General features: G+C 35.6%; 5 protein-coding genes across 6 annotated transcripts; 3 read left to right on the top strand and 2 right to left on the bottom strand.

The window, feature by feature from the left end:
* Positions 1–5: 5 nt before the first annotated feature.
* Positions 6–901, top strand: LOC100243457 (uncharacterized). Its single transcript, XM_002283017.4, has one exon. It carries the CDS (start codon positions 134–136, stop codon positions 587–589), a length of 456 nt encoding a protein of 151 aa, XP_002283053.1. The 5' UTR covers positions 6–133; the 3' UTR covers positions 590–901.
* A 2,412-nt stretch (positions 902–3,313) lies between these two features.
* Positions 3,314–5,349, top strand: LOC100248592 (uncharacterized). Its single transcript, XM_002283002.4, has 4 exons — positions 3,314–3,819; positions 4,130–4,758; positions 4,846–5,046; positions 5,132–5,349. The coding sequence occupies exons 1-4, from the start codon at positions 3,567–3,569 to the stop codon at positions 5,174–5,176; spliced, it is 1,128 nt and encodes a 375-aa protein (XP_002283038.1). The 5' UTR covers positions 3,314–3,566; the 3' UTR covers positions 5,177–5,349.
* A 2-nt stretch (positions 5,350–5,351) lies between these two features.
* On the bottom strand, positions 5,352–12,224 carry LOC100253693 (calcium-dependent protein kinase 26). Its single transcript, XM_010647438.3, is given in 10 exon segments — positions 5,352–5,680; positions 6,024–6,108; positions 6,111–6,161; positions 6,750–6,974; positions 8,465–8,632; positions 8,907–9,022; positions 9,826–9,978; positions 10,062–10,205; positions 10,648–11,427; positions 11,961–12,224. Coding segments are annotated over 10 exon segments (1,833 nt in total). The 5' UTR covers positions 12,055–12,224; the 3' UTR covers positions 5,352–5,663.
* Positions 12,225–13,440: 1,216 nt separating this feature from the next.
* On the bottom strand, positions 13,441–16,725 carry LOC100258841 (mitochondrial phosphate carrier protein 1, mitochondrial). The gene is made up of 6 exons (XM_002282953.4): positions 16,415–16,725; positions 15,679–16,028; positions 15,557–15,600; positions 14,626–14,840; positions 14,409–14,533; positions 13,441–14,221 (listed from the first exon to the last, which is right to left on the bottom strand). The coding sequence occupies exons 1-6, from the start codon at positions 16,550–16,552 to the stop codon at positions 14,167–14,169; spliced, it is 927 nt and encodes a 308-aa protein (XP_002282989.1). The 5' UTR covers positions 16,553–16,725; the 3' UTR covers positions 13,441–14,166.
* Positions 16,726–19,847: 3,122 nt separating this feature from the next.
* On the top strand, positions 19,848–25,902 carry TMT2 (putative tonoplastic monosaccharide transporter). Of its 2 annotated transcripts, none has more exons than XM_002282939.4 (5): positions 19,848–20,492; positions 20,853–21,419; positions 22,407–23,353; positions 23,822–24,009; positions 25,201–25,902. In XM_002282939.4, the coding sequence occupies exons 1-5, from the start codon at positions 20,414–20,416 to the stop codon at positions 25,637–25,639; spliced, it is 2,220 nt and encodes a 739-aa protein (XP_002282975.1). In that variant the 5' UTR covers positions 19,848–20,413; the 3' UTR covers positions 25,640–25,902. The 2 variants fall into 2 exon arrangements, with proteins under 2 accessions (XP_002282975.1, XP_059591803.1); XM_059735820.1 differs by lacking the exon at positions 19,848–20,492 and adding an exon at positions 20,577–20,719.
* The last annotated feature ends 1,510 nt before the right edge of the window (positions 25,903–27,412 follow it).

Genomic DNA, 27,412 nt, shown 5'->3' with positions numbered 1-27,412 from the left:
AATACTATAACAAACCCAGCTGTGAACACTACATTTCACCTTCTCTTCCTTCTTCTTTTCTATTTACATCTCCACCGGCATTCTTCCTCATCTCCTCCCCCTCCTCCTCCTCCTCCGCCTGGCCGCTTCCACCATGAGCTCCATTTTCCAGAGCTTCAAGGCCAATGGGCTTCCAGTCTCACACGCAGAGTCAAAGGAGCAAGGCCTGCGCAGGAGGTTGTCTTCCTTCTCATTCAAAATACAACCCATATGTTCTACGCCATCATCCTGGAGGTTCCCCAGATCAAAGTCATTGCCATCAATGGGGGAATTTGGAGGTAGTTCCATGAGGAAATGGTGGGACTTGGGCTGGGCTTGGATCCTTTCCAGAAAGCCAACTTTCGCCAAAGATCTGGAAATGAATGAGGAGGAGACTGTCATTCTGGGGTGCCACAACAAGGGTAGCTGGAGACATGTCTTCTACAAGGTGAGGTCTGAGCTGAGGAGGCTTGTGGGATCAGACCGTGTGGGTCTCCCTCAAACATGTAGGTATGATTCCTACAGTTATTCCCAGAACTTTGATCAAGGAAATACAGCAATCCATGGTTGAATTCCATGCTGGGGATCACTGCAAACTTTGATTGGAATAAAGATGAAGTAGATTAAAACTCAGATCAAGGTTGTGGCTCTCTCTCTGTATCTCTGTCTCTCTGTCCCTCTCTTTTTCTCTCTTTGTTTTGCAGTTTTTGTGATATTCATGTTCATGCAGATTCTGAATATTTGTGTTACCTGAGCTTTGGATTTGGGCTCAAACTCAAAAACACCATCATCATTGTCCATGAAATTTCAAGTTTGTAGCCAAGAAAAAATGGCAGTAGGGGTGAATATGTGAGATAATAGCAAAGAAATATTTGTTAGTAAATATTTGATTTTTGTTGTTGTCATTCTATTAAATTATTGTTGTACAAGTGTTTAGATCCATGGATTGTGTAATGGGTACTTCAGCTAGCTGTTTGTTTCTTGGATTCAACCCTATGTCCATATAATAATGAACCCACCGACATTGCCCATTCTCACAAGTAAATCACAGCATCAACCCCTTTTCATCATGGGTTCTTTTCATGAGTTTGAAGGCTCAACTGCTTTTTAGGTTGTAAATCACTGAACCCAGATCTTATATAGTGAGTTCTTACCAACCATGGAGGCAGGATGCAGGATGCAGGAGGCTACTCCCCATATCTACCTCTCTGTCTTTGGATTCAAGTCAAAAGTTGGGTATTAATGCAATTCAAAAGCAAACCATTTGGACTAGTAAAAAGGGGGCAGAGAACAGGGCATTGGGGACATGTTGATTCTCTGCTTTTTTTTCTTGGGTAGATGGCAAAGTGGGGGTGTCAAATTTTGTATTTTCTTGGCTCCGTATGTATTCATATTTTGTTTGGTTTGGGGGTGTGAGGGAGGAGGAACATGCAAACAGATTAAAGAGGAAAGAAAAAGTGGAGTGTTTGCCAGCAGGGAATGAGGTGGACTGGTGGAGGAACCCTAACCCCATGTGGCACCCCTAATTTGTGGTGGGGTGGATGGGACACCATGTTACTCTATTTTAAAGGATTCTTTGAATGTGATTTATTAGTGAAATTAAAGTTTTTTTTAGTAAAATCAAGTCATATTATTAAGGGAAAATCCTAAAATTCCAAATGGGTATTTGCCAAGCTGTCAATCCTAGGCCATTAATGTGTATCAAATTTCTTTGAATAGTTGAATAAGAAAGACAAATGAGATACAAGTACAAGTAAAATGAGATTTGGTATAAGGAATTTTTGCCATGTCACAGGTTTTAGTCCATCAATTCCGAAGAGGTGGTATATAAAATGTTTCATATTAGGACCACAATTTTAATATACTATATAAGATTTAGAACTCGTTTTATAGTGATTTTAAAAAGCATTTATAATATTTTTAACACTTCAAAATTTTTATCATTCAAATGTTAAGAAGACTGTAAACGTTTTTTATAATCATTATCAAATGCTTTCTTTAGTTTATAGTTTTTTTTTTAGTATTTTTATTAAAAATGCTTTTAATGAAAATCACTTAAATTATGTTTGGTTCTCATAAAATGTTAAGGAAAGAAAAAAAATACTAAAGAAAATTATTTTCTCATGTTGTCCTATGAAAAATATTAAAAAAAAATCAAATATAATTAAAACCAATTAGAAACTTATATATTTTTAAATTATCTAATTTTTATATCTATGAGTTAAAATAAATAAAATGAGTTAGAAATAATAAAAAAAAAATTATTGATTTTTAATTTATTTTTTATTTTCTTTCTCTTATATTTTCCCTTATATTTTTTTGAGAATTAAACATAGCTAATTGAAAATAAAGTAAAACAAAAAAAAAAATTATTAATTTATAGCGTTTTTGTAGTATTTTTATTAAAAATGCTTGGAAGAAAAATATTTCAATATTTGAAAATAACTTAAAATGATTATTTTAATAGTATTTTTGGTAATGTATTATATAATAAAAAAATATATTTAAAAAATCATTTATCAAATTATTGTTTAATAATTACTTTAAATAATTCTCTAAATTTTTAAAAATAATTTCCAAAAATCTATCAAATGCTTAAATTTTACACAAAAAAAAAAAAAAAAAAAACCTTTTCCTAATGTTGGAAACACTTCCAACCTCTCTCAAACCAGCTCTTGAAGTGGCACTCTAAATTTCAAAAATTTACCAAACATTTAATTTTTATATAAAAGTATTTTTAAAAATTTATTTTAAAATTACTTCCAAATGGGTTCTTAGTATTCAATGTCAATACCCTTATCATAAATTTTTATACACCAATCATATTCTTTGTATTTCAATCATATTTTTATAATTTAATCTCATTCCCGATACTTTTAACTATATATATATATATATATTTTAATTATATTCTTATTTTACGTATTCAAGTAAGTATTTGGACAAAGACATCCCATACCGTACCAAAAATTTTGATTTGATACTAAAGAGAGACCCTTGATTAAAGGGAGTGATGCTGCTGATGCATTAGAAGAAGTTGGTAATAAGCAAGGTGGCAACACCATCCTCTTGGTTCCTGCCAACAGAGCTGTCGGTGGATAAAATAAAACGAAATTATGAGTTGTGAGTCTTATGACTCATGGCCTTCTTTTGTGAACCAAAAAAAAGGGGCTAATTAATTCTTGGATTGTGAATTGACATTTGACTAAAAGCCTTTGGGGCACATGGATCCCACCATGGTCGCAACCCAATGTGTACAATTTGCAATTAAGGTTCGTTGGTTGAGCCAATGATTTAATTAAAATTTTTCTAGATTTAATCTTAGATTTACTTTCTAAAAAGGATCTAGAGATAATATAGTGTATAATCTTTGTGGTCAAATTAGGGCCGTTCATGTTGTTTGCACATGGAGGGATTCAGTGGCACCTAACCCATCTCAAAGGAATATCCCCCTTTTGTTTGGTTTTTTGATTGAAGGTGTTGTTGATCAGTCTCTTTTCCCACACTGAGGATAAGAGTGGGAGTGGACAGAGGGAGAGAGAGCAGCAATGGCAGTTTCTGCCAGTAACATCATCTATTACAACAGAAGAACTTTGAGACCTCCAACTCTCTCTTTCTCAAAGCTTCAAATCCATTCCAAATTCACCACCCTTGGATTCCCATCTCTCTTTCAGCACCCCCATCACTCTTATTCTCCAACTTCCATCTCTCTCTCTGCCTCCCCAGTTGCCAAGGCTGCCTCAAGTTTTGTTGAAGTAGGTGACTATAAGAATAGCTTTGATTCCACTGCCACCACCAGCTGTAAGCTCCCTTTCTCCCTCTGTGTATTTGGGTGTTTTCTGGTTCAAGAGAAAGCCTAACAGAAGAAACTAACTGATAGACTTTTTGTTTAAAGAAATAAAAAACCATGGTTCTTTTGAGATATTGCTACTAAAAACCCAGCAGGAACCGATCAATATGCAGCAGAAGTTGGGAATTTTGCACTCAACCCAACTAATACAAACTTGAATCATGGTGTTCAAAATTCTAGTTTCAGTTACTTTTTCTAGGGTTTATTTTTTCTGCCATGAGGACATTCTTGGTGATGTTGCTATCTTTTTATTTGTTCAAGCATGGCCTGAATTTGCAAGAAATGTGTCTGGTGAGTGGGATGGATATGGAGCAGATTTCTCAAGTGAAGGGAAACCTATAGAACTTCCTGAGTTTGTTGTGCCTGAAGCTTACAGGGAGTGGGAAGTTAAGGTGTTTGATTGGCAGACTCAATGCCCAACTCTTGCTGAACCAGAGGACCATACTGTTGCATACAAATTGATAAAGCTACTCCCCACTGTGGGATGTGAGGCTGATGCTGCAACAAGGTATAGCATTGATGAGAGGAACATTGGAGGTTCTCATAACAGCCTTGCAGCCTTTGCATATCAGTCTACTGGATGCTATGTTGCTCTATGGCCAATGGAGGATGGCTTATTTGAGTTGGAGCATTGTTTGATTGATCCTCAAAATAAGGAGTCAAGGGTGAGGATTATTCAGGTCCTTCTTTTAGATAACAGAAGGATGGTGCTTCAGAATATTCAAGTTTTTTGTGAGCAGTGGTATGGCCCCTTCAGGAATGGGGAGCAGCTGGGTGGTTGTGCCATCCGCGATTCTGCATTTGCTTCTACAGATGCCATGAAAAGTTCAGAAGTTGTAGGTGTCTGGCAGGCCTCTAGTTCTGTTACCAGCTTCCATAGTTCTCAGACTGTAAGTCTTCCAAATTCCACTGCCTCTTTTCCCTATTTGATACATTGGTATGATACTCTATTATTGAACTTATTTGGTATACCCCAGAATGTCTTTCAAGAACTTGTAGAAGGCATTACACAGAAGTCAGCCAGGGATGGAGACGATCTCATATTACTCCCAAAGCAATTGTGGTGTTCAGTAAGCGAAAGAGAAGATGGAGACACTTGTTGCGAGGTAGGATGGCTGTTAGATCGTGGTCATGCTATGACATCAAGATGCATCTTCTCAAAGGATGCAAACTTAAAGGTAAGTTAACATATATGCAGATTATTGTACTTCTCTTGAGACCAGGATGTGTTTGTTTTGAAATCTACTGTTGTTTCATCCTCAGGAAATTACAGTAGCAAGGGAAAGCTTAGCTGTGGAGGGTGCATAGCCATTGATCATCATCACTCAAATCAGCTTCAAGTGTTTACCAGTAGAAAGAAAACTTGTTATACTACAGCCCATTGAAATGAAAATGCATTCTGTTTGGTTTAGTTTGTATTAGATTCTGCTGTGATATTTTCAACCCATAGTAATAATAGCAAATGAGACTCTGTTTTGCTCTGTTTTAGAGTTGTAACCCAATGTGGATTCTTGTTTATATAGATATAGAAGTAGCATATTAAGGCAAAAACAAAAAGGCTGGAAACCTTAAAATAACTTAACAACAACATGAATAGCTGTAACACTAGACACTCTGGAAGTTTACAAAGTTTATAACATTTCCTTAAGTTACACAATATCACAATGGCATGACTTATGAATGCTCAACAATTAAACCTCCATAACCCAAAACTTCTGTAAAATGTCCAAGATTCTGAGAAGCTGGGGAGGAACCAAAAATCGTGTGGATGTCATTGCCGATTCTCCTTTCTAGCTCAGCTGCCCACCCAACCTGCCAACAAGAACCAAAATTGTATGAACAGCCTAACAAGCAAATCATTGGACAATGCAGTGAATACAATCTCCAAAACACAATCCTGACCAAAAAAAAAAAGTTTGTTTCTGTAAGTATCAACAAAAAAATGTTCCTAAATAACAGTAGCTACATTAACATGTTCCAAATTCAGATTAATAACGTCTCGTCTAACATTTCTAAGGACTGCCTCCGCCAAGCTCAAAACAACCCAAAGTGCTCCAAACCCAACACGGTCTCATCTACCCACCCCTGACTAAAACAAAAGGGCACACAACCCAAAATGCATATGTTATGGTTGAGAATATAAACTTTAAGATACCTGTACACGTGTTAGCTAAAAAGCTCCTGGTGCATCTCTCATGCTCATATTCAGACTGTTTCGCATGGTTCTTCTTCCAATCCCTGCATTGCCCTTTTGCATCATAGCAACAAATTCACTGTAGTCGATCCTTCCATCCTGAAATAAGTCATATCCCGTAAAGTGGTAAGGCTCAATTAACATACAGAACAGAACAGAATAATCCATGCTCAATACAGTCTCTTAAGCAAGTCTGCATGTCCAACTCCCATCAGTTTGAATATATCATACATGTCATATACCAAGTACTTCATCCACTTACCAGTGGGTCATGTTTAATATATATTGCTAAATTTATATCTATATTTCCACATCAGATATCCATATGGGACCCAACTATTGCAATTTCTCCCTTCTTCAATGCACAGTTGTAAAAAGGAGAAAAACAAGCTTGTTTACAAGCACAACTACCAACCAATTAGAAAAAGTTACTACAAAGAAATACTGCCACTTCTCTCAATAGTTGTATACCCATGAAAGATATACAAGGTGGCTCCATTGAAGTCATATGCTGATCGAATTCGATGCACCAATGGATTAAGAACTTTAAATTTGGTCATCATAACAAGCAAAATTGACAATCTTAAACAAAGCCTACAATATTCCGTAATCAAGAAACATCCTTTTCAGGTCTGCTCTATAGTTTTAGAAGATAAAAGAATTCCATTGCAAGTATTCATGACTTACATTATCCTGATCAACTTCCTTGATAATGTCTTCAAGGAAAACATCGGTCATATTATGTTCTGCACAAGCTTGCTGGAGTTCATCAACTGTTATATAGCCACTTCCATCTTTGTCAAAGTACTGAAATGCTGCAACAAGGTGCTCCTCGCGTTCTAGTTTATTAAGATGAACTGTGGCAGCAATAAATTCTCCATAATCAATGGTCCCACTGTTGTCCACATCAGCCTGAAAACAATAACAATAGCTCAGACATGATCTTAAACATGTATTTATATGATAAAACACAGTAAAGGCAAATACAAAAGGCACAGTCATATTCAAATACAATGGCAATATAAAAGACAGGATGAGGGCTTTCTTATATCCTAAAGGATAAAAATAATGTTAGCAATGGTAGACCTATATAGCTCTCTTGTTTTCAACACTGACAAGTAAGAGAAAGGATAACTGCTCCTGGTTTTTTGAATGAGAGCGTGGATTAGTATTCTCACAAACAAGAAATGTATTTCCTGTCAGGTTTGCAACCAAAAAGTTACTAGACTACATTTTTTTAGCTTAAAAAATCCGTACTTCTATTTCCTAATGCCATTTCAAAATTGTCTCTTTTTCCTATATATGTTTCTTCAGTTCAAACTAGGATGTGCAATATGCTAACAGCAAAAAAAATAGAAGAAAAGCATTGCAGAAAGCCCCTAATAACAGAACCACTCTATTCAACTATAAGGAAACAAAATAATATCTAGTTCTCTTGAACTGTGGGTTAGGGAGACATGATTTGGAATGAAATATAAAAGAGAAGTAGATGTGTCCCAAATCATCATCATCATCAGGGATTTTCAAGTTAAAAGAAAATTGGTTCGTTGCAGGATTACAGCTACACTACACTGAAGAGGAAGAAAAGAATTGCGCAAAGCCCCTCATAACAGAACCACTCTATTCAACCATAAAGAAACAAAATAAAATTCCAAGAATATATGTCCAAATAACATTTCTATTTAGTATCTCGACTTAAATTCATGATGCAAATAGGAAAGTGTCATTGAAAACTACTGATATCTTCCTAAGGTCCAAAAAAAAGGATTCTAAAAATTTTAAAGTGGGGGTCTCTCCAGGAATTAACTTCATCAAAAAGTTGAAGCTCTACTTGTTATATGGAAAACAATTGTGTCCACGCTGTTACATTAGGCTGGTTATCATGTCGATGAAATATTAGCATCTATCAAAGAATTGCACAACATGGGATTAAATATGACTAGTAGATCCAGTCCAAACCATGAAAAATGGCAGGCAGAAAATAAAAAAGAAGCCACTTGGCATCATGTTAATGAAGCAGAACTTCTATCAAAATGCTTCAAGTATAAGGACAATGAAGAATTTCCAATGTCATTTCCAGAATATATTTTACCTAAACACCAAAAGGAGCCTATATTCTTTTAACATCACAAAATTTCCTTCCTGATAAAACAATGAAATGGCTTATGAACTCCCTAAACAGGCAAGCAAATGAACTACATCTCGAATGAAGCAATACCAAACACAAGTTATAATGAAACAACATCAGGCAGTGGAAAGACAAAGATTCAGTGGAAGAAAAGGGAAGGAAGAATAAATAAATAAAGAAAGAAATCTATAAAAATAAAAAAGAAAGAAATTAAAGAAGGGAAGAGACACATAAACCAAAACAAAATAATATCCACTTGGTAACAGCATCTTACTGCATCCATAAGATCTCGTATCTCTGACTCTTTCAAGGTAGAACCATATCTTCTTAAACCAGCTTTTAGCTCATCAAATGTGATTGCACCACTGCTATCAGTATCCATTGCTTTAAACATCTCTCTCAAACCAGCAATCTCCTCCTCTGATAGGCTTTCAGCTATTACCTGATAACATAAAGAAGTTGACCATGAAACTTGTCATACAAAGTTCACTTTTTTTGTCTCAAATCCTACAAATTGACATCAAGAATCTAATTCACATAAATGTCTCAAATTTACTCCTCCATTCCCATAAAGAACATAAAACCATCACAAAAGACCTTAAAGTAAGGGCATAAATAAATTATATAGCCATTGTCTGATTAAAAAATGAAAGAAAGATTGGTAAGATTATGCACCAGCTTTCTGTTACACTATTTATAAATAAAAATTTACATACCCGTAAAGCCATTTTCTTCAACTTATTCATTGCCGAGAACTGTTTGAGACGAGAAAGTACAGCTGGATCTAATGACCTGTCTGGAGCAACTCCATTCTCGCATATCCAAGGATGACCTAAATAAATGAGAAAGTGAACAAGTATTTAATGTGATTGTGATTTCAATTATACAAACAGGAATGGAAATAAATGCTAAAACAACATACTATCATATCATTGAATACCTGAACACCTTACATAGTTAAACCATTGAAGCAACAAAAATGGTTTTGAATGTTAAGCATTTATTTCTCCCTAGATCGATAAAAAATCCTGCTCTAAGGGTATGAATACATTCATTGTTAATGCAAGGCAATGATTTGAGTTTAAATCATTTAGTTGCATCCTAGATTACCTGGAATCCTACTTCAGCAAGATGTTAGCTCTGACAATAATGGGTACACATACATTCTGGTTCCTCAGCAAGTTTATGCATCATTTGCACAACTATGAAGCTACTTAACGTTATGGGTGCCATAGTAATGTGGAAAACCCTGTGCTTGACCAAAATACTCAACCTCATCCCAACTATCTTGAGCCAATTAGAAGAATTCAAATTAAGAAGCTCATTTAGGACAGTTCCACAATAATGCACCAAGGATCAATCTTAATTTTCAGCAAAGTTGCTTCTTAATCTTGGTTTGCCACAACTAAAAGCACCCTAGTTGAGCTCCCCTCAAGCTCAGCCTGAATCCAATCAAACCAAGATAGAAGAATAAAATACTTGGATCAAATTGGGTCATTTACACCTCTACCCCTCCATTGAAGGTGTACAAGCAGTAAAAAGGGACACAGAAAGTGAATTGAATTGTCCAGCTGATTGAATATTTTTAGAGAAACAAAGCAATTAGAAAGGTACAAATAGAACAGGTTAACATACATAATACTTCATGAGCAGTCAAGCGATCTGCAGGCCGAGAACACAGCATTTTGCGAATCAGATCCTTTGCACTGTCAGATATTAGTGGCCATGGTTCTGATTCGAAATCAATGAATCCCTTCAGCACCGCATCAAATATTCCCTGTTGAGTTTCTGAGATTGAAAAGTCATATGTTCAATACATTGCACACAGAACCGAAAAACTTTTGCAACTTTGGCATCAGAAATGTATATACCTGCCCAAAATGGCGGTACACCACTTAGTAATATATACAGTATGACCCCTGCCGTCCACACATCTGCTTCTGGCCCGTAATGCTTGCAAAGTACCTCAGGAGCAACATAATATGGACTTCCAACCACATCAGTGAAAACTTGACCTGAAGTAGCAAACCACATTTTAGGTCAAACAAAGATAAAACTGCTACCCAAATCATATATTCTAGGTGTACATAATGTAATGTCACAGGAATATACAAGCACAACTTAGGAATTGGATGTTAGCTCTTTTATGATCTAGAAGAAGTTGGCTGATACCACCAACTTAAGTGAGGAAAAAGGCAACTTTCCTACCATAAAGCACAAACTCTCCCATGTGCCATTTACAAGGCATGCCCAAAATAAACCCAGTAAATTGGAAGTATGCCAATAGAACAACAAATATGTCCCTAGAAACTAAATTTGAGGGGCAACATTAGAACATTAAAAACATTGCCCAAATCTGACACTTATTCTTGAGAAATTATTTGGATTTATTTACATCCTTAAATACCTCAAATGCATTTGCAGACTAAAAAATAAAGAGGAGAAGCATCCCTCTACCTGGTTTAAAGAAAACAGAGAGTCCAAAATCAATGGCTTTGAGAGAGAAATCATCATCCTTGTTAACCAATAGGAAATTCTCAGGCTTTAAATCTCTATGCATAACCCCAAGTGAATGACAAGCCTCGACAACCCCTACAATAATCTTTGTCAATTCAGCTGCCTTTCTCTCACTGTAATGCCCCCTCTGAATGATCCGGTCAAACAACTCACCCCCAGCACAAAGCTCCATCACGATATGAACATACAATGGATCCTCATAAGCACCCTTGATCGTCACAATATTCTTGTGACCTGCCAAATGATGCATTATCTGAATTTCCCTTCTCACATCCTCTACATCTTCCCTAGAAATCAACTTTCTCTTTGAAATCGATTTGCAGGCATACTCAATGCCTGTGGCCATATCAGTACATAAATAAGTCGTACCGAATTGTCCTTGTCCCAATTTACGCCCCAATGAGTAAAGGTCGCGAATATTAGCAGTCTTATGACCCAACACATAATAAGATTGGTTATCAACACCGCGCCTCATGGTGCCGTCTTTATTGGTTGGACTAAGGATGGATACACGGGTTTCTTTCTTAGGGTTTTCCTTGGCGAATTCCTGAGAAACGAGCTGCTGAGAGTTCAAGCTGCTGGGGGAATAATCGGAATTTGAGCGGTCAGAGTTGCGCTTGGAGGTCGATTGTTCTTCGGGCTGGCCGTAGCCCTGAAAATATTTCCCTCTGAAAGATCCCCGGCATGTGTTGCCCATGAAACAATCACAAATCCCTCGTACTTCACAGCATCCAATGATTTCTCATCAATCAATTATACTGAAAAAGAACTCACACAACCAACCTAATCTCAGCTATCTTACAACAAAACAACAAACATCCAGAAACAACAAATCCAGCAACAATCAGATCTCCTTTTGTTTCCACCCAAAGTACCCCCTCTGAAAAAAAAAATCACTTTCACCCAGAAAGAAAAAAGGGAAGCCCGTTTTTGCAAATTCCAAATTTAGCTTAATGAGACAAGAACAGGATAAATTTCCGCTAGGCTTCATGGTAAAATGTCCCTAGAAACCAACCCACAAAAACTTACTCCCCATGAAATACTTTCCGTGGAAACAAACAGAGATTCTTAGAAAAAAAACCAGTAGTAGCAAGAAAAGCACAAATTGGGAAACTTACCAAAGTTGAAACAAGGGTCTTCTTACCAACAAAAACACAAATTCGAAAAGAAAGATAAACAGAGATCTATCTATTAGATATGCACAGACAGAGAGTCACAGAAAGAGAGAGGAGATGAAGGCTTATTACTATTACCAAGAGAAACGAAGAAAGGGAATATAAAGGGCGGCGAAGATTGATGATGACAATGATCTTTCATGGTGGTTTCGGGATCACGTTTCAAGTTCATATTTCATTTCCAATAACCCCATTTCTTTTTTTCCAAAAAAAAAAAAAAAAAAAGATAAAGAAAAAGCCTTTGGGCTGCTGAGAAAGATCATAAAGACAGTGCTGACCAGCTATGTCGTTTGTTTTTTTTTATTTTTTTCCCCCTTCACATCACGCGGCTTTCCCAATTGTCATATACTTTTTTTTTTGTTTTGTTTGGATAAACAGAAATTTAATCACACGGTTTCCAGGAAAGCCATAGTGGTAAAGGGAGAGAGTGAAAAGTGCTCCCCAAACGTTAACATTTTTACATTTGACTTTGGCTGTTAAAGGAGAGGGAGAGAGTGGATCTCGCTCTTCTTTTTCATCAGAAAAATACAAACGGTTTGGTTTCATCCACTCCATTGGTGGGTTTCCGCCACGGTTCCCATTGCCACTGGCCCCCTCTTTCCTCCTCCACCAGCTTCTTTGGTCAAATATTTCCAGCTAATTTTCTGGTCCCATTCTTAGACTCAGTCTTTCCCATGATTATTCATATTTTCCTTCTTCATTTTAATCAATACTTTTGAGTTTTAACTACCTTTGGGTTCAAACCCACATAACATTTGATTTTGCAATCATATTCAGTAGAAAAATAATTTCATTTCATTTCGAAAAACACCCAAATCCAATGATTCATATTTGATGACCAGAACAAACATGATGTTTTTCAGTACCATGCCCCTTTTAGATAAGGAAACAACAGCCAACATGGCCTTGGCTGATACATGTGTAGATTAGGTTGAAAGATTTTGTTGTATGGATCTAAAGATTTGTTCCCTCCCTAGCATCCCCAAAATGTGACAGCAATCAAAGGACTTTGGGGAAAAAAAAAAAAAAAAGGGAAAAAAAACATAATTTAAAAAAATCACTGTACATAAGAAAATTAGTGATGGCTGGTCTACCCATAAAAAATGGTATCATGCTTCTCAAAAGATTGCCATAAAAATGGTATCACACTTGTCAATCAAAATTATCCTTTATGTTCCTTAAAAAGAACATTTTACACCAGAAGTAGAAAAGCTTATCCTAAACCCATAATTGCATTTTAAGGGTGTGTCTTCAAGAAACTGCAAGGTTGGTCCCATTGGAATTATTCCCCACCTCCACTGCTGGCATGTTCTGGTAAACAGCTTACACAAATAGTTGAATGTGTCAAACTCTCTAGTCAAATGATGCCATGCCCACTTAGAAGAAAGGTTTGAAGGTTAGCTAGCCGACTGGGTCAACTGGGGACCTCAGTATCTGACTCTCAAGCAGATGCCCCCACATGGGCATTTACCTCATTCAGTGTACCTATCTGAATTATCCCTGCTTCAACTTTCAAGCATTCTGGCTTCTAAGAACAGTAAATGAAGTAAAACTCATAAAAATAAATTTAAAAAAAAAAAAAAAAAAAAAAAAAAAAAACCTAAGCACCAAGATTATCATAGAGACCCAGGTACCACCTTATGGCTAATCGCATCTTCCTAACTGAAAGTATTTCATTTTGTGAAGAGGGTATCACAATACGACAACGCGTCGTTGTATTGACTAATAGTTATTAATAGGTGAGGCTGCTATGATTATCTAAGTCCTTGGTAATGTCCAATTCACAATCAAAGCTTCCTGGATTAGTATAAGAAAAGATCAAAACCGATCATCTTACAAGAGCCACATTTCACAATCATTGTACAAAGTCTTAAAGACAAAAACAAAGTAAGTCAACATACCTAAACACTTCATTGTCTAGAACAAAATGTCTCCCAAGACGAAAATAGTTGCTTACATTATAAATTTCCATATACATCTATACAATCAAAAGATAGTGACTAATGAAGCTGGCCTGCTGATTCATGTAGATGTGACTGAAAGTTGTAACCCGAAAATTTAATAAACCTTGGACTAAGATGCAATGAGGTACCTAAAGAAGTAAAGACGGTAGAGAAAATTTGATGAACTACCCTTATTGCAGAATCTGGGCATAAAACCAAGGTATATTTTTGTCTTGTAAAAAGCTATATAAGAATTGCTGTTAGTTTCTGCAGGGTTGATAAATTTTTTTCCTGTAGTTGCAGAAGAAGTGATCAAACTGTAGTTTATCATTCCCACGAGCTTAAGCGGATCTATCAGCTTCTTCGATATGCCTGACAGGCCCTCCACTTGTAGGGCTAAAAATTAAATCAAAGGTGTCACTTGAAAATAAACACAAATAGGGCATTTCAACTCAAACTAGGCTTTTACTCAACATGTGATTTCAATGTCTAATCGACTAAGTCAGATGTGGGGATTAGGCAAGTTGATCACAGAAAAAGGAAGAAATTTTTTGGAGAAAGGAGTCAAGAGAAATGCACTTACAATCCACTTAGAACTTTAATGGTGTCGTAAAAGAACCACTGCAATGTCACAACAGGCCCCACAAATGTAATTCGAAGAGGAAGACTCCTAGTAAACAAATTAGCAAACCCAATATTCTTCGCAGCCTGAAAAAGAAAATATCAGAATGAATGCAATTATATCCTTTTGATAATGTGCTTGGATTGGACCAACGAAAAACTTCATTCAAAAGCACTACCTGCAACACATTTTCTGCGTTTTTGTTATAAAGGGAGGAAACAATGTTGTCCGCAGGGTTAGAGATTAAGGTACCAAAAGCTCCAGCTGCATAGCCCGCCAAACATGTCACGCCAAGCTGCTGGGCCACTGAGCAATCTTCTTTCTTTTTTTGGATAATGTTGTCATATATGAAGTCTATTGAATGCTCAAATGTTGAAAACATCGTCATAGAGACTGACAGAGACAAAGTAAAACAACTCAATAATGAAAGAAATGTGCTATGAACAGACAAATACAGAAATATCAAATAAGGCACAACCACAATATCTTGGAGTGAAGAATGCCAATAAAGCATGTAGCTTGTTTGCTTGCAAGACCAACTGGTCAACCTTGTTAAGAATTCATGGGGCCTTGGGTCTTCATTCTGAAGGCATGTGTCATAAGATCATATGGTTCTACTCCCATAGAAATGCAAGACTATCACAATTTTCATATTTCCAAATGTTATCATCAAATCAAATGCTAAGGGACCTCCAGGAATTCTAAGGATATGAGATTTTCGCTTGGTTTTCCGCTTAACAAATTACAAGCTTCAACTTCAACTAATTCAAAAGATTTTCTGATAGCAAATTCTTCCTTGATTTTTTGTTTTTTTTTTTAAAAAAAAAAACCTTAATTCAAATGCTATTCTCTTGAATAACTTTGAGACAATAGGACAAAAACAGAATAGCAGTCCATTTATTAAACGACAATGACAGACAACTCAAAATTGATCGGTCCTTGCCATAGAGTTTGAGCTTATCAACCATACTAGTTATACCAAAGTACAAATACACCATGTTTCCCAATGCATCAACCCACTAGGAAAAACTTTATTAAATTCCATTCACTAGGATCCTGTACAACAAACAAATGAAATTTCAAGAGATGCTGTGAAGTAGAGAAATTACATGGAAGATTACGCCCCCAAAGCGGAAAAAGTCCTTTGTAAAAGCTGCAGCCAAAGATAAACTGGTAAGGAATTCAAAACCATAAAGGGTAGGTAGGCATGGTTCTATTCAGATTTACTCACCCAGAGAGCCCTTCAGTTGCATATAATTTTGGGAACCCATCAGCCAAGCCCTTTGCGAAATGGGGCTGTGTTTGAACTCGGACTTTGACAGCCTCAAAAGGGCAGAGGGCTACATCAGCAAATACTTGAGCAGAAGCACTGCTGACAAAGAATATGACACTCCTGTTTTGATCTACCAACACATCTGAGTAAATCCTCTTGAAGTATTCATAGAGACCAAATTTGCAGCCCCCTTGAACACCATATCCAAATAACTTGCCGGACCAACCCCTCCATAGGGCAGAAGGACCTTGTTCTTTCCAGAGGGTATTCAAACCTGATGTAATACTATTATACTTGATTGGGTTCACCTAAATCAAAGAAAAAGTAATCAAATAAGCAAAATATTACCAAACAATCTTCCAAGAAGAGACACACCACTAGCATAGTTTATTAAACCAACAGTGGAAACAACAAATGCCCATCAACAAGACAATGTCTTAATCCTACAACACTCATAAATGGAACATAAGTAAGCAATCAGTAAACCTCTAACCCCACCACTTCCATAAGAAATGCCCAATGATATTCTGTCAAACCTTAAGAAAACCCAAATGGAATCTCCCATCATCCCACCAAAATCCTACCTCCATTCAGCAAATAAACAATCCCACGACACCACTAACTAAAGAATCAGAAATACCCAAAAACAATACATTTTGAAGAAACCCCACAACAATTTTGGAACATAACAAACCTGCATATTCACTTTCAAGACGTCCAGAGGAGTGATAGCGAGATGGATCGTTCCGGCACTGAGCATTCCTCCAACTGTACAAATCCCATAGTAACTAGGTGACAACTCCTGATACGCCCTTCCTTCAACCCTCATCATCTTTCTCTGATTTTCCTCACCGACCCACTTCACCAAAGAGATCTTGAGTTGGAATCAGAAGGAGAAGAAACAGAACGGTTTTGATTCTTGGACACGTTGGACGCCATGAGTGGACTGGCCTCAGCTTTGAAGGCTGTGCGTCCACGTCTGCAGCTCCAAATATATGGCCCAAAACCCCGGGTTTTAGACACTTTTTTGCCTTTTGGAGCAAACTATAAACGGTAAATCTAGGGAGTCCCCCTATTTGCTATACTACCCTTCCTCCGTTTGTGTCCGTTCTCACTCTTATGGCCTTTGCAATGTCAATGTTTGGAATGATGAGGGTATCTATGTAATTTCAAGAGAGGTTGAAAAGGGTGCTTTCTAACCACGCAGATAGTGGTCAATGATGATGTCATCAAACTCATAATTTTCAAATAATAATTTTTGTCTTTTTTCAAGAAGTAATTAGAAAAGTCATATAAATTAAATTATTTATTTTTTAAGTGTTTTTAGTAATAACATAATTGATAGAAATATGACCGCAACCTTGCTACCTATCGCGGGTTTTAAAAGAAAAAACGTAAAACTTAATGACACCTAATATAAAATTAATAATATTAATTTTATTATTTTGATAAACGTAATTTAAAAATGTATTTGATGATGTTTATTTTTTCCGTGTTTTTAGTAATAATAGAATTGATAAAAATATGATCAATTATCTAACATTGCTGTTCGTTAGGGATTTAAAAAAAAAAAATGTAAAACTCGTACCCATATTTGAAATGACACTTAATATAAAATTAACAATGTTTATTTTATTATTTTGATTAATGTAATTTAAGAGTTATGTCCGATGTTTTATTTTTTTAAGTGTTTTTAGTAATAATAGAATTGATCAATAGAAATATGATTGAGACCTTGCTGCCCATCATAGGTTTTAAAAGGGAAAATATAAAATTCTGACCCATATTTGAAATGACACCTAATATAAAATTGATGGTGTTTATTTTATTATTTTAATCAACATAATTTAACAACAATATATTTGTCGGTATTTATTTTTAAAGAGTTTTTAGCAATAATAAAATATGATTGACCTTGGTGCCTATTTGAAATGACAACTAATATAAGATATGAAATATTCTCTTTAAAAAATTATTATTATTTTTTCTTGAAAAAATAATTGATTAAAATATTAAAAATAATTATTGTTGTCGTGGGTTTTAAAAGGGGAAATATTAAAACTCATACCAATTGTATCTAATATAAAATATGGAGGATTCTTTTTTTGAACAATTCTTATTTTTCCTTGAAAAATTAATTGACTAAAAAATTAAAAAATAATTATTTTTGTTGTAGGTTTTAAAAGGGAAAATGTTAAATCCCACAATATATTTGGAATCGATCCAAAGAGGTTATTTGATTAAAATGAATGAAATCATTTCCATTTTTCTAAAAAAATTTATTTTTTTAACACACGTCTAAATAATCAATATATTGAAGGATTTTATATCAAAAATAAGTTATTTTTCAACGTAGAGGAATAATTTCATCTTTTAATGAATTATTTATGAAATATAAAATATGAAAGATTCTCTTTCAAAACAATAATTATTTTCCCCCCAAAAAGTAATTGATTAAAGTATTGGGGATTTGCAAGGAAAACCATCCAAAATAATAATAAAGTAATGAGAAGGACTACTTTATATTACATAACACATCCACCAAACTTTTGTGTAAATATAATAATTAAAGCACATTCGGAAAGTTTAATGAAGAATAAAAAAGAAATGTTCGAGAGATTCGTTCTCATAACCAGTAATTATTATGTACTTAAATAATAGAAAATTCAAAATTTACTAAAAATATAAAAATCAAAACAACCATAAGATAAACATTTCAATCTCGTACTTTGACACAATTATCATGATATCCTACATCAAATATTGTGATGTCCTAAATCGAATAAGAAAATTTTTTTTAATAATATTATACATGTATGAGTTATTCTTAATACTGTAAACGCATCGTAAAATTATGCGAGTTCTTCTGAATCCATAATAGACAATATATATAAGATTAGAAATAAATCATTATAAATAGCATCGAACACCAACATTAATATTGAAGTTTGTTTGATCCTATAAGGGATATGTGCCTATCCAAACCCGTAATTTCATAACGTAATATATGTATGATTTCTTCTTCACTTTATAAACACACTTTCAAACTATAATGGGCCCTATAAAAGTGGGCAAAACCTATTGGTATGCATATGCACTCTTTGAGCCAAGAATCACTATGATTGGAGCCCGATTGTGGCCGGTTGTTATAAATATACTCGTATACATAAAAAAATATATATATATATAGATTGTAAGCAAAAGAATTTGAATGTTTCTCTTTTAAAATAAAATTAAAAATGGAAGAATTTTTTTTTCTTTGAATTGAAAATATATATTTTTTTTTTGTCTTTAAGCTGATTTGTAAATATTTTAATATCTGAATTGAAATAGGAGAATTAAAATAGCTTAATTGAATTTTAAGATAAAATTTAAAAATAAAAAATAATAATAACTTTCATATAAAATATAAAATTAGAGATTTAATTAAAAAGATAATCATTTTAAAAATATTTAAAAGAATTAAGATAAATTTTATCTTAAAATTTAATTCAAAATATTTATATTTGTCTATTTCAATTAAGATAAAAAAAAAAGCATTTTTGAATGTTTAAGGTAATAATAGCATTCATAATATTTTCCTGTAATTGTTTTTTAAAATCATTTTTGGATGTATTATAGAGTAAATGTTTATTTAGAAACTAAAATATTTTTAAGCGAATTTTATGTTTTTAAAAGTAATATTTATTTATAGTATCTTATTTTTAATCATTTTTTATATTTATATAATAATATTTTAAAATATTTTTTAATAAAAAAATAAAAATAGTTAAAAAATATTTTTTTTAAACATCATATTTGTTTTTAAAAGCATAAAAATATTTTTTTCTTTTTTCGTTGTTGTTTGGCTGTCAAACATGATTTATGTCATATTCACTTTTCAGAAAAGTGAAGGGATTGAGAGAAAAAAGGAAAGAATTTAGGGCAGATTCTGAGGCAGGTTTGGAAGTATATACATTAATGGAGGAGTAATAATGAGTAATGAAGGGGGTACAAGACAACTGAGGAAGCAAGAAATAGTATACGAATCATCTGTGGGGGCATTACAAAACGGGTTAGACGGCAAGAGGCCCTTTGTCTGGACGTAAAAATTCTACAGCAGTGCGTGTATTGGATGACAAACCGAAAACCCATTCCCATGTGAGGACCCGGGAAATTGAAAAGAAAGCATTATCGCAGAAATTTTTGCTTTCTAAAAACAGATTGCATTTCGGAGATTTCTACCATTTTAAAAATAATTTGGCGATTGTGATTGACGGAGAGTGGGTGACTTTGTAACTGTATTTTCCGCGACAGACAGAGGAAGTGGGGTGACGTGTGGAGCTGTGAGTGAGCGCAAGGGGCAGGTGTCCTCGAGCGGGGGTCAGTTGTCATAAAGCCTCGCTTCTTGCATCGCTGCTTCATCTTTAAGTCTTGTCTCGAGGTGAGTAGGTTGTGATTTTTTCTGGGTGTGATTGTAGTGGTGTGACTTGCCTTTCGTGAAGCGGACTGGTGTTCGAACTTGGGAACTGTTTCTGGTTCTCTTCAAAGGTGGGAGTCGTGGGTTTGATTTGATTTCAAGGAAGAAACCTTTCCAGAGTCTTCTTGTTCTTCTTGTTGGTGGCGGTGGTGGGCCGGTGGGTGGTGTGATTCGGCGGCGGCGGCGGTGTTTTTCTGTTGATTGGTGGGTTGTTTGATCTGGGGTTTGGTGAAAATGAGTGGAGCTGTGCTTGTGGCGATTGCTGCTGCTGTGGGAAACTTGTTGCAAGGATGGGATAACGCTACGATTGCTGGTAATAGATTTTTCCTCTCCCAACTACTCTGTTTGTTCCTTTGTTCTAAAGGTTCTTTACTGTCGTTGGCATCCAGAATCAATTCTTTTATCTTGTGGGTTGGTCACTCGTGAGCTTCGGTGGCTGATCCTGATGTTGGGTGTCTGGATTGAGTGGATTTCCTTTGTGGGGTTGTTGGGTTGAATCCATTCTCCTTGAATCCATTTCCTACTTTGGGTGTTTAGAAGGTTCCAATGGTCTTCCTTCTCAGATTGCAGACTGCAAAATTGGAGTTCTTATAGTGGTATTCATCTTTAAATCTTAAGCATTTTGGCTGTTAGTCTCACTTGTGGAAAATTTTTCTTCTGTTTTCTGCTGCAGGGGCTGTTCTATACATCAAGAAGGAATTCAACTTGCAAGGTGAACCCACTGTAGAGGGTCTAATTGTGGCCATGTCTCTCATCGGAGCCACGTTCATCACTACTATCTCTGGAGCAGTATCTGATTGGCTTGGGCGCCGCCCTATGTTGATAATCTCATCCCTATTTTATTTTGTCAGTGGCCTTGTGATGCTGTGGTCTCCCAATGTTTATGTGCTGCTGTTGGCAAGGCTTCTGGATGGATTTGGGGTTGGGCTGTCAGTTACTATTGTTCCGGTCTATATATCTGAGACTGCACCCTCTGAAATAAGGGGATTGTTGAATACCCTCCCTCAGTTCACTGGTTCTGTTGGAATGTTTTTGTCTTACTGCATGGTTTTTGGGATGTCACTGATGAATTCACCAAGCTGGAGGTTAATGCTTGGGGTTCTTTTTATTCCTTCCCTCGTATATTTGGCATTAACGGTATTTTTGTTGCCTGAGTCTCCTCGGTGGCTAGTCAGTAAAGGGCGTATGCTCGAGGCGAAGCATGTATTGCAGAGACTACGCGGCAGGGAGGATGTCTCTGGTTGGTTCCTTTAGCTACTGAACCTGATTTTGTTACCTTGGCTAAAATGGGAGCTTAAATTGATGTTCTAGATATGTTGCTATTGGATTATCTGAGATAAATATTTATTTGGAAGTTTCTGATTTTCTTGGTTGCTTATTTTGGTTTGATATATTTTTATTTGAAAAGAACATACACCATGTTTTAATTTAAATTCTTAAATTCTTTGTAGGCAAAAGAATTTTGGCTTACTTTTGATTTTTTGTCTCTGCTGCATACTGCGCAAATTTTAATCTGTTGGTTGAAAAGTTTGATACCTTTGTGTTTCATGCTTTTCTTGAGGCAAAAATTCCCTGTACATTCTACTAACCTTATATGGGTGATGGATCCATGTTCGTGTTTGCGTCGGTGTCCCCTTAGAAGTTCAGAATGCATTGTTCTGCTCTTGAGTGACTCAGTGACTCAAATTGTTGCCAACAGAAATTACAAGTGTATGTTTTTGTTGTGCTTTGGATACGATTCTAGGACTTGCCAATTTTTGGGGTATCCATTCTCAAGGATTTCTGTCTGGAACATTTTTTGACCTTATAGCAATTGACCTGATAATAGATGTATTTAACATTCAAGTTCAAATTCACATCCGAAATTGAATCAGAAAAGCATAATTTATTAACGCGATTGCTCAATGTTACGACATAGAAGCACTTTCTTGTCAAAATAGATAAGACGGTAAGGTACATCTAGTATGCATATTTTATTACATAATGTATCACAAAATGAATAATGAATAATTATGCATGTCCAATTTGACCTATGTTGATTGATTCTTTGTCACTGACTCACTGCATAGAAGAGAAGTAATATGCAGGGATGACTGGGTAACCCATGGTATTTTATATCCAAAACCAATGTGCTACCAAGCTGGATACAATTTCCTTCATTGTAATGAAAATTTTAATGAATGATGTTGCATAATGTGGATAATACTCATTTTCCTCTGATCAACAGGTGAGATGGCTTTGCTGGTCGAAGGTCTTGGAGTCGGTAGTAAAGCATCTATAGAGGAGTACATAATTGGCCCTGATGATCTCACAGATGACCAGGATCCAGCTGCTATGAATGATAGAATCAGATTATATGGGCCTCAAGAAGGTCTCTCCTGGATTGCTAAACCTGTTACTGGCCAGAGTTCTCTTGGCCTTGTGTCTCGCTGTGGAAGCATGGAAAACAAGCCAGTGCCACTTATGGACCCTCTTGTGACCCTCTTTGGCAGTGTTCACGAGAAGCTTCCTGAGACAGGAAGCATGCGAAGCGTGATCTTTCCAAACTTTAGCAGCATGTTCAGCATATCAGGCAATCAACCTAAAAATGAAGAATCGGATGAAGAGAGCCTTGCCAGAGATGGTGAAGATTATCCATCTGATGCTGCTGGTGGTGATTCTGACGACAACTTGCAAAGTCCATTAATCTCGCGTCAAAATACGAGTTTAGAAAAAGACTTGATGCCTGCTCCAACACAGAGCAGCAATTTAAGCATGAGACACAGCAGTCTAATGCGAGCAGATGGTGGAGAGCAAGTCAGTAGTAGCATGGGAATTGGTGGCGGGTGGCAGCTGGCATGGAAATGGTCAGAAAAAGAAGGTCAAGATGGAAAGAAGGAAGGAGGTTTTAAAAGAATTTATTTGCACCAGGACAGCATCCCTCGATCTCAACGCGGATCTTTAGTTTCTGTTCCAGGTGGTGAGGTCCCTGTTGATGGTGAGATGACCTGCGCTGCTGCTTTGGTAAGTCAACCTGCTCTTTATTCCAAGGAGCTTATGGATCAGAATCCAGTTGGACCAGCTATGGTTCATCCTTCTGAAACTGCTATAAAAGGGCCAAGTTGGAGAGATCTTTTTAAACCAGGAGTCAAGCATGCACTAGTTGTTGGGGTGGGGATTCAGATACTTCAGCAGGTAAAAAATAGCATCTTGAGAAACTTCTACAGTTGTATTGTGTTATTTTTCTTTTAAATTAAATAAATGCCATAATCCTTAATTTGCCTTCCTAATTCTTGGCATGTTAATGTCTTTCTGGTTATCCTTTTATTATCTGTTGCTATACAAAAAGTTCTCTTTAAAAGTCCTGTTAATGCTTGTGTACAACAAATCAGGACTGCTAAATAGATCTCATATGATTAATGAGATGATTGGGAAACTATCAAGTCTGTATTCACTTTCTTTATATCACTTATTTGACCCTGGAAAGAAAACATGAAAAAGTCGTGATAACCTGATCATGACATTAATTTGTTAATCAACTCTTGGAGAACATCTAGATATGAAACTCTTCTCATGATGATGGGAGAAAATATTGGATAAACTTAATTTTCTGTTTCTTTTTGTTGGCTGGCTGTCTTCTTAAATTATTGCTTGTTTATGCAGTTCTCTGGCATAAATGGGGTTCTGTACTACACTCCTCAAATTCTTGAGCAGGCAGGTGTTGGAGTTATTCTTTCAAACATAGGCATTAGTTCAGCCTCTACATCTCTGCTTATCAGTGCAATCACAACCTTGTTGATGCTTCCTTGCATAGCTGTTGCCATGAGGCTCATGGATATTTCTGGTAGAAGGTAACTCCTTCCTTTGATTTCTTATTTGGTTTTGACATGGTTCTCGTTTGAAAATGTGCAAAATGTCTGCTTCCATGAAGCTAATGGGATATCTCTGGCAGAAGGTGATTGCTTTATCTTTTATTTTTATATCTTCACTACCCATGGCCACAATCCCTGTTTGAAAAGCACAATCTGTCACTTAAATGGGCTCTCTCTCTCTCTCTCTCTCTCTTTAATATTTCTCATGCCTAGTTGGTTAGAAATGGTACTGGGGTGGGTTAATTAGGTAACTAACCTCTGCCTTCATCCCTTTTTGAGAAAGTTTTGGGATTCATGTAAGAAGCTTGCAGCAGGTAGTGTTTTGATTAGTTTTTTCCTTTTGGTGTTTAATGCAAGATTTTATTCTATTATATATTCACATTCATGTGCTTGGGTAAGGTTTTGGTTAGAAGGCTTGTGTTGTTTCTGTAATTTAGTTACATACACAAACAGGTTTCAAATAAATATTTATATATTTTCTCAATATTACGAGTTGAACCCAAAGCGTTTGTGCCATTGTGGTCAAATCTTACCAACAGAGCAAGACATTAGTGGTATGTAGAGATTCATAATGAATCAGCTTAATCAAGTAAGCTGCCCTTTCCATCCCAGCTCAAACCTAATGAGATAGTAGCGATGACGTCTAACTAGGTTTGTACTGTTGGGTTTATGATGGGGTCATCTCTTTCCAACCTTTAATAGTTCTAGGATTCAGAGGAAATTGATCAGAGCTTAACTGATGCTTAAATTATTTTTATCTGTTTTGTTCACAAAGCAAGGCTATATTCCTGGACAGAGCGTACCTATAGTGGGTATTGATCAGTTTTTTAATGCTACAAGTAGCCTTTTATAGATCGGTTCTTTTCTTCTCACTTTTTACTTTTTCAGTCAGTTCTATTACAATTGTCATTGACATTCATTGCCTAGTGATGCCATGCTCCTGAGGATGTTTAACTGAACCTTGTGTTGCTCAAGTTGCCCCAAATCAAAATATAAAACACTTATCATGCATGGATAAAGGTCATGCCTGTAAAAACTTGTCTACTGAGTTCTGCTAATCTAAGGCTGCATGAGAATTTTGCTTCACAGTTTAGATTCGTGTGCAAGTTCTGCTTCCATTACTTTTTCTTTCAGTTTCTCTTTTGCTTACCCTTTCCCCCCTCATTGCAGGAGTCTGCTGCTCAGCACAATCCCTGTCCTGATAATAGCCCTTTCCATTCTTGTCCTTGGAAGTTTAGTAAATATGGGTGATGTTGTGCATGCTGCAATCTCGACTGCTAGTGTCATCATCTACTTCTGTTGCTTTGTCATGGGATTTGGGCCAGTCCCAAACATACTCTGTGCGGAGATCTTTCCCACCCGTGTCCGAGGCCTATGCATTGCCATTTGTGCACTCTCATTTTGGATTGGTGACATCATTGTAACCTACACACTGCCATTGATGCTCACCTCTGTTGGCCTTGCTGGTGTCTTTGGCATGTACGCCGTTGTGTGCCTCATCTCATGGGTGTTCGTCTTCTTGAAAGTCCCAGAAACCAAAGGCATGCCCCTTGAAGTTATCTCTGAGTTCTTTGCTGTTGGTGCAAGTGCTGGACAGAAGAAGAACTGACTAGTCCATCGACAGATCGAAAGTTTTGGCGGGTGTTTCAACTTTTCGATTCAGATGCTCCTTTTTTTCTCCTTTAAGATGTTTGATTCATTTAGAAAGAATTCCCCTCCCTTGTTTTGTTTGTCCATTACATGATTTCCTGACTTTTTTAAGTCTTGTGGTTGTGTTGCTTCAGAGAAGGATCTATGAAGTTGATTTCCCTTTCTACAGCTGTACAGTGTTTGTTTTCTAAACTGAGTAATAGAAAAGGGTTGAATTACCAACTTTCAGGGGCTCTCTGATGACATAAATGCCTTCACAAACGTTCTTTATGAGCCATTACCTTTCTATAAGTGCTAAGCATACATTGATTTTGCTGGTTTACATAATTGTGGGTAGTTGATATGATTGGCCAAACAGAAAAAGGCATATTCTAAGGCACTTCACAAGCACTTGTGGACGGTGAGAAAGTATTCAGTATCTTCCTGTATCACCTCAACATGCTGAAAGTGATAATGGGTTTATGACCATCAATTTATATTCTGTTATCTCAAATCTCAAAGAAAAATAGGAAGACAAGGTTACTAGGAATTCAAGGGAATATTTTAATTTGTAGGGGAATGAATTTTAAAGGTTTTTTTTTTTATATAAATGAAATAAGTTAAGAGTATCTTTAACAATGATTATTAGAAGCGTTTTTAATATTTCTATTAGTTGAAAGATAAAAATTTTAGAGTGTTAAAAATATTAAAAATACTTTCTAGAGAATCGATGTCAAACAGGTTTTAGTATATGTTTGGATATATTTTTTCTATTTTATCATCTAGACTCTTTTAAATCATATTATCTGTTGAAAAAGATACACAAAATTTACATTCACCGACAATCCATAAATTCTACTTACTATAGAAGTGCCAACCCCCTTTCCCCTTTCCTACCATTTGATCACTCTGCTTTTCCTTTTTTTTTTCTTTTTCTTTTTTTAAATTTTAGTTATAAAATATTAATGTAAATAACATAAATGATTATTGTGTTAAAAACTACTTAAAAAGTAATAATAGTAATAATAATAATAATAATAATAATAATAATAATAAAACAAAAAGATAAATAATAAAGAAAATGATTTAAAAAAAAGATAATTTTTATCTTTTTACTCATCATGAACCCTGTACCAATTTATAAAGTTATATAACATTCATCTCATTTAGCATCATTTTTTCAATATTGAGATTTAGGTGGTATTTATTTTTTAATTGAATAGAAAAAATTAAAATATTTTATTTTTCTTATCCAACTAAAAATAACATGTTGGTATCAATCAATATAACTAAAATGAATCAACTAATAATACGTTTATAAACTAATACCATCTTAACGTATATTCAACAAAAGGAATTAAGGTTATCCAAATGTGCTTAGACTTAATACATGTTGCCAAGTGATTAGTAAAGCTTAGGAGCCAAATTAGGACATGGTGGGAGTGAGGAATAGGGGTGGGGGCCTAATACTCTTTTTGGGCATGGTGCATTTTATTAGTGGGTAGACTTATCCTACCATCAACTTTATGGGATAATTCAACTTCATGGTAAGACTTAAGTGGCCAAAATGAAAAATGAGAGAGAGAGAGAGAGAGAGAGAGAGAGAATTTGTTTTGAATAAATGATTATTCTTCCATGGCACATGGTATAACAATGTAGTTTTGAATAAATGAGAGAGAGAGAGAGAAATTTTGTTTTGAATAAATGATTATTCTTCCATGGCACATGGTATAATAATGTAGTTTTGAATAAA

This window comes from Vitis vinifera, chromosome 3 (assembly GCF_030704535.1).
Source record: "Vitis vinifera cultivar Pinot Noir 40024 chromosome 3, ASM3070453v1".
NCBI classification, from domain to species: domain Eukaryota; kingdom Viridiplantae; phylum Streptophyta; class Magnoliopsida; order Vitales; family Vitaceae; genus Vitis; species Vitis vinifera.
This window is presented reverse-complemented; position numbering and strand designations above follow the sequence as displayed.

Coding starts and splice junctions, on each gene's coding strand:
- LOC100258841 (XM_002282953.4), bottom strand. CDS start 16,552: ATGATGAGGGTTGAAGGAAGGGCGTATCAGGAGTTGTCACCTAGTTAC. Junction 16,029..16,414: donor TCTTGAAAGTGAATATGCAG/GTTTGTTATGTT, acceptor TCTTTGATTTAG/GTGAACCCAATCAAGTATAA. Junction 14,534..14,625: donor ACGCAGAAAATGTGTTGCAG/GTAGTGCTTTTG, acceptor TTTCTTTTTCAG/GCTGCGAAGAATATTGGGTT.
- TMT2 (XM_002282939.4), top strand. CDS start 20,414: ATGAGTGGAGCTGTGCTTGTGGCGATTGCTGCTGCTGTGGGAAACTTG. Junction 20,493..20,852: donor GGATAACGCTACGATTGCTG/GTAATAGATTTT, acceptor TTTCTGCTGCAG/GGGCTGTTCTATACATCAAG. Junction 24,010..25,200: donor ATGGATATTTCTGGTAGAAG/GTAACTCCTTCC, acceptor CCCTCATTGCAG/GAGTCTGCTGCTCAGCACAA.
- LOC100243457 (XM_002283017.4), top strand. CDS start 134: ATGAGCTCCATTTTCCAGAGCTTCAAGGCCAATGGGCTTCCAGTCTCA.
- LOC100248592 (XM_002283002.4), top strand. CDS start 3,567: ATGGCAGTTTCTGCCAGTAACATCATCTATTACAACAGAAGAACTTTG. Junction 3,820..4,129: donor TTCCACTGCCACCACCAGCT/GTAAGCTCCCTT, acceptor TATTTGTTCAAG/CATGGCCTGAATTTGCAAGA. Junction 4,759..4,845: donor GCTTCCATAGTTCTCAGACT/GTAAGTCTTCCA, acceptor GGTATACCCCAG/AATGTCTTTCAAGAACTTGT.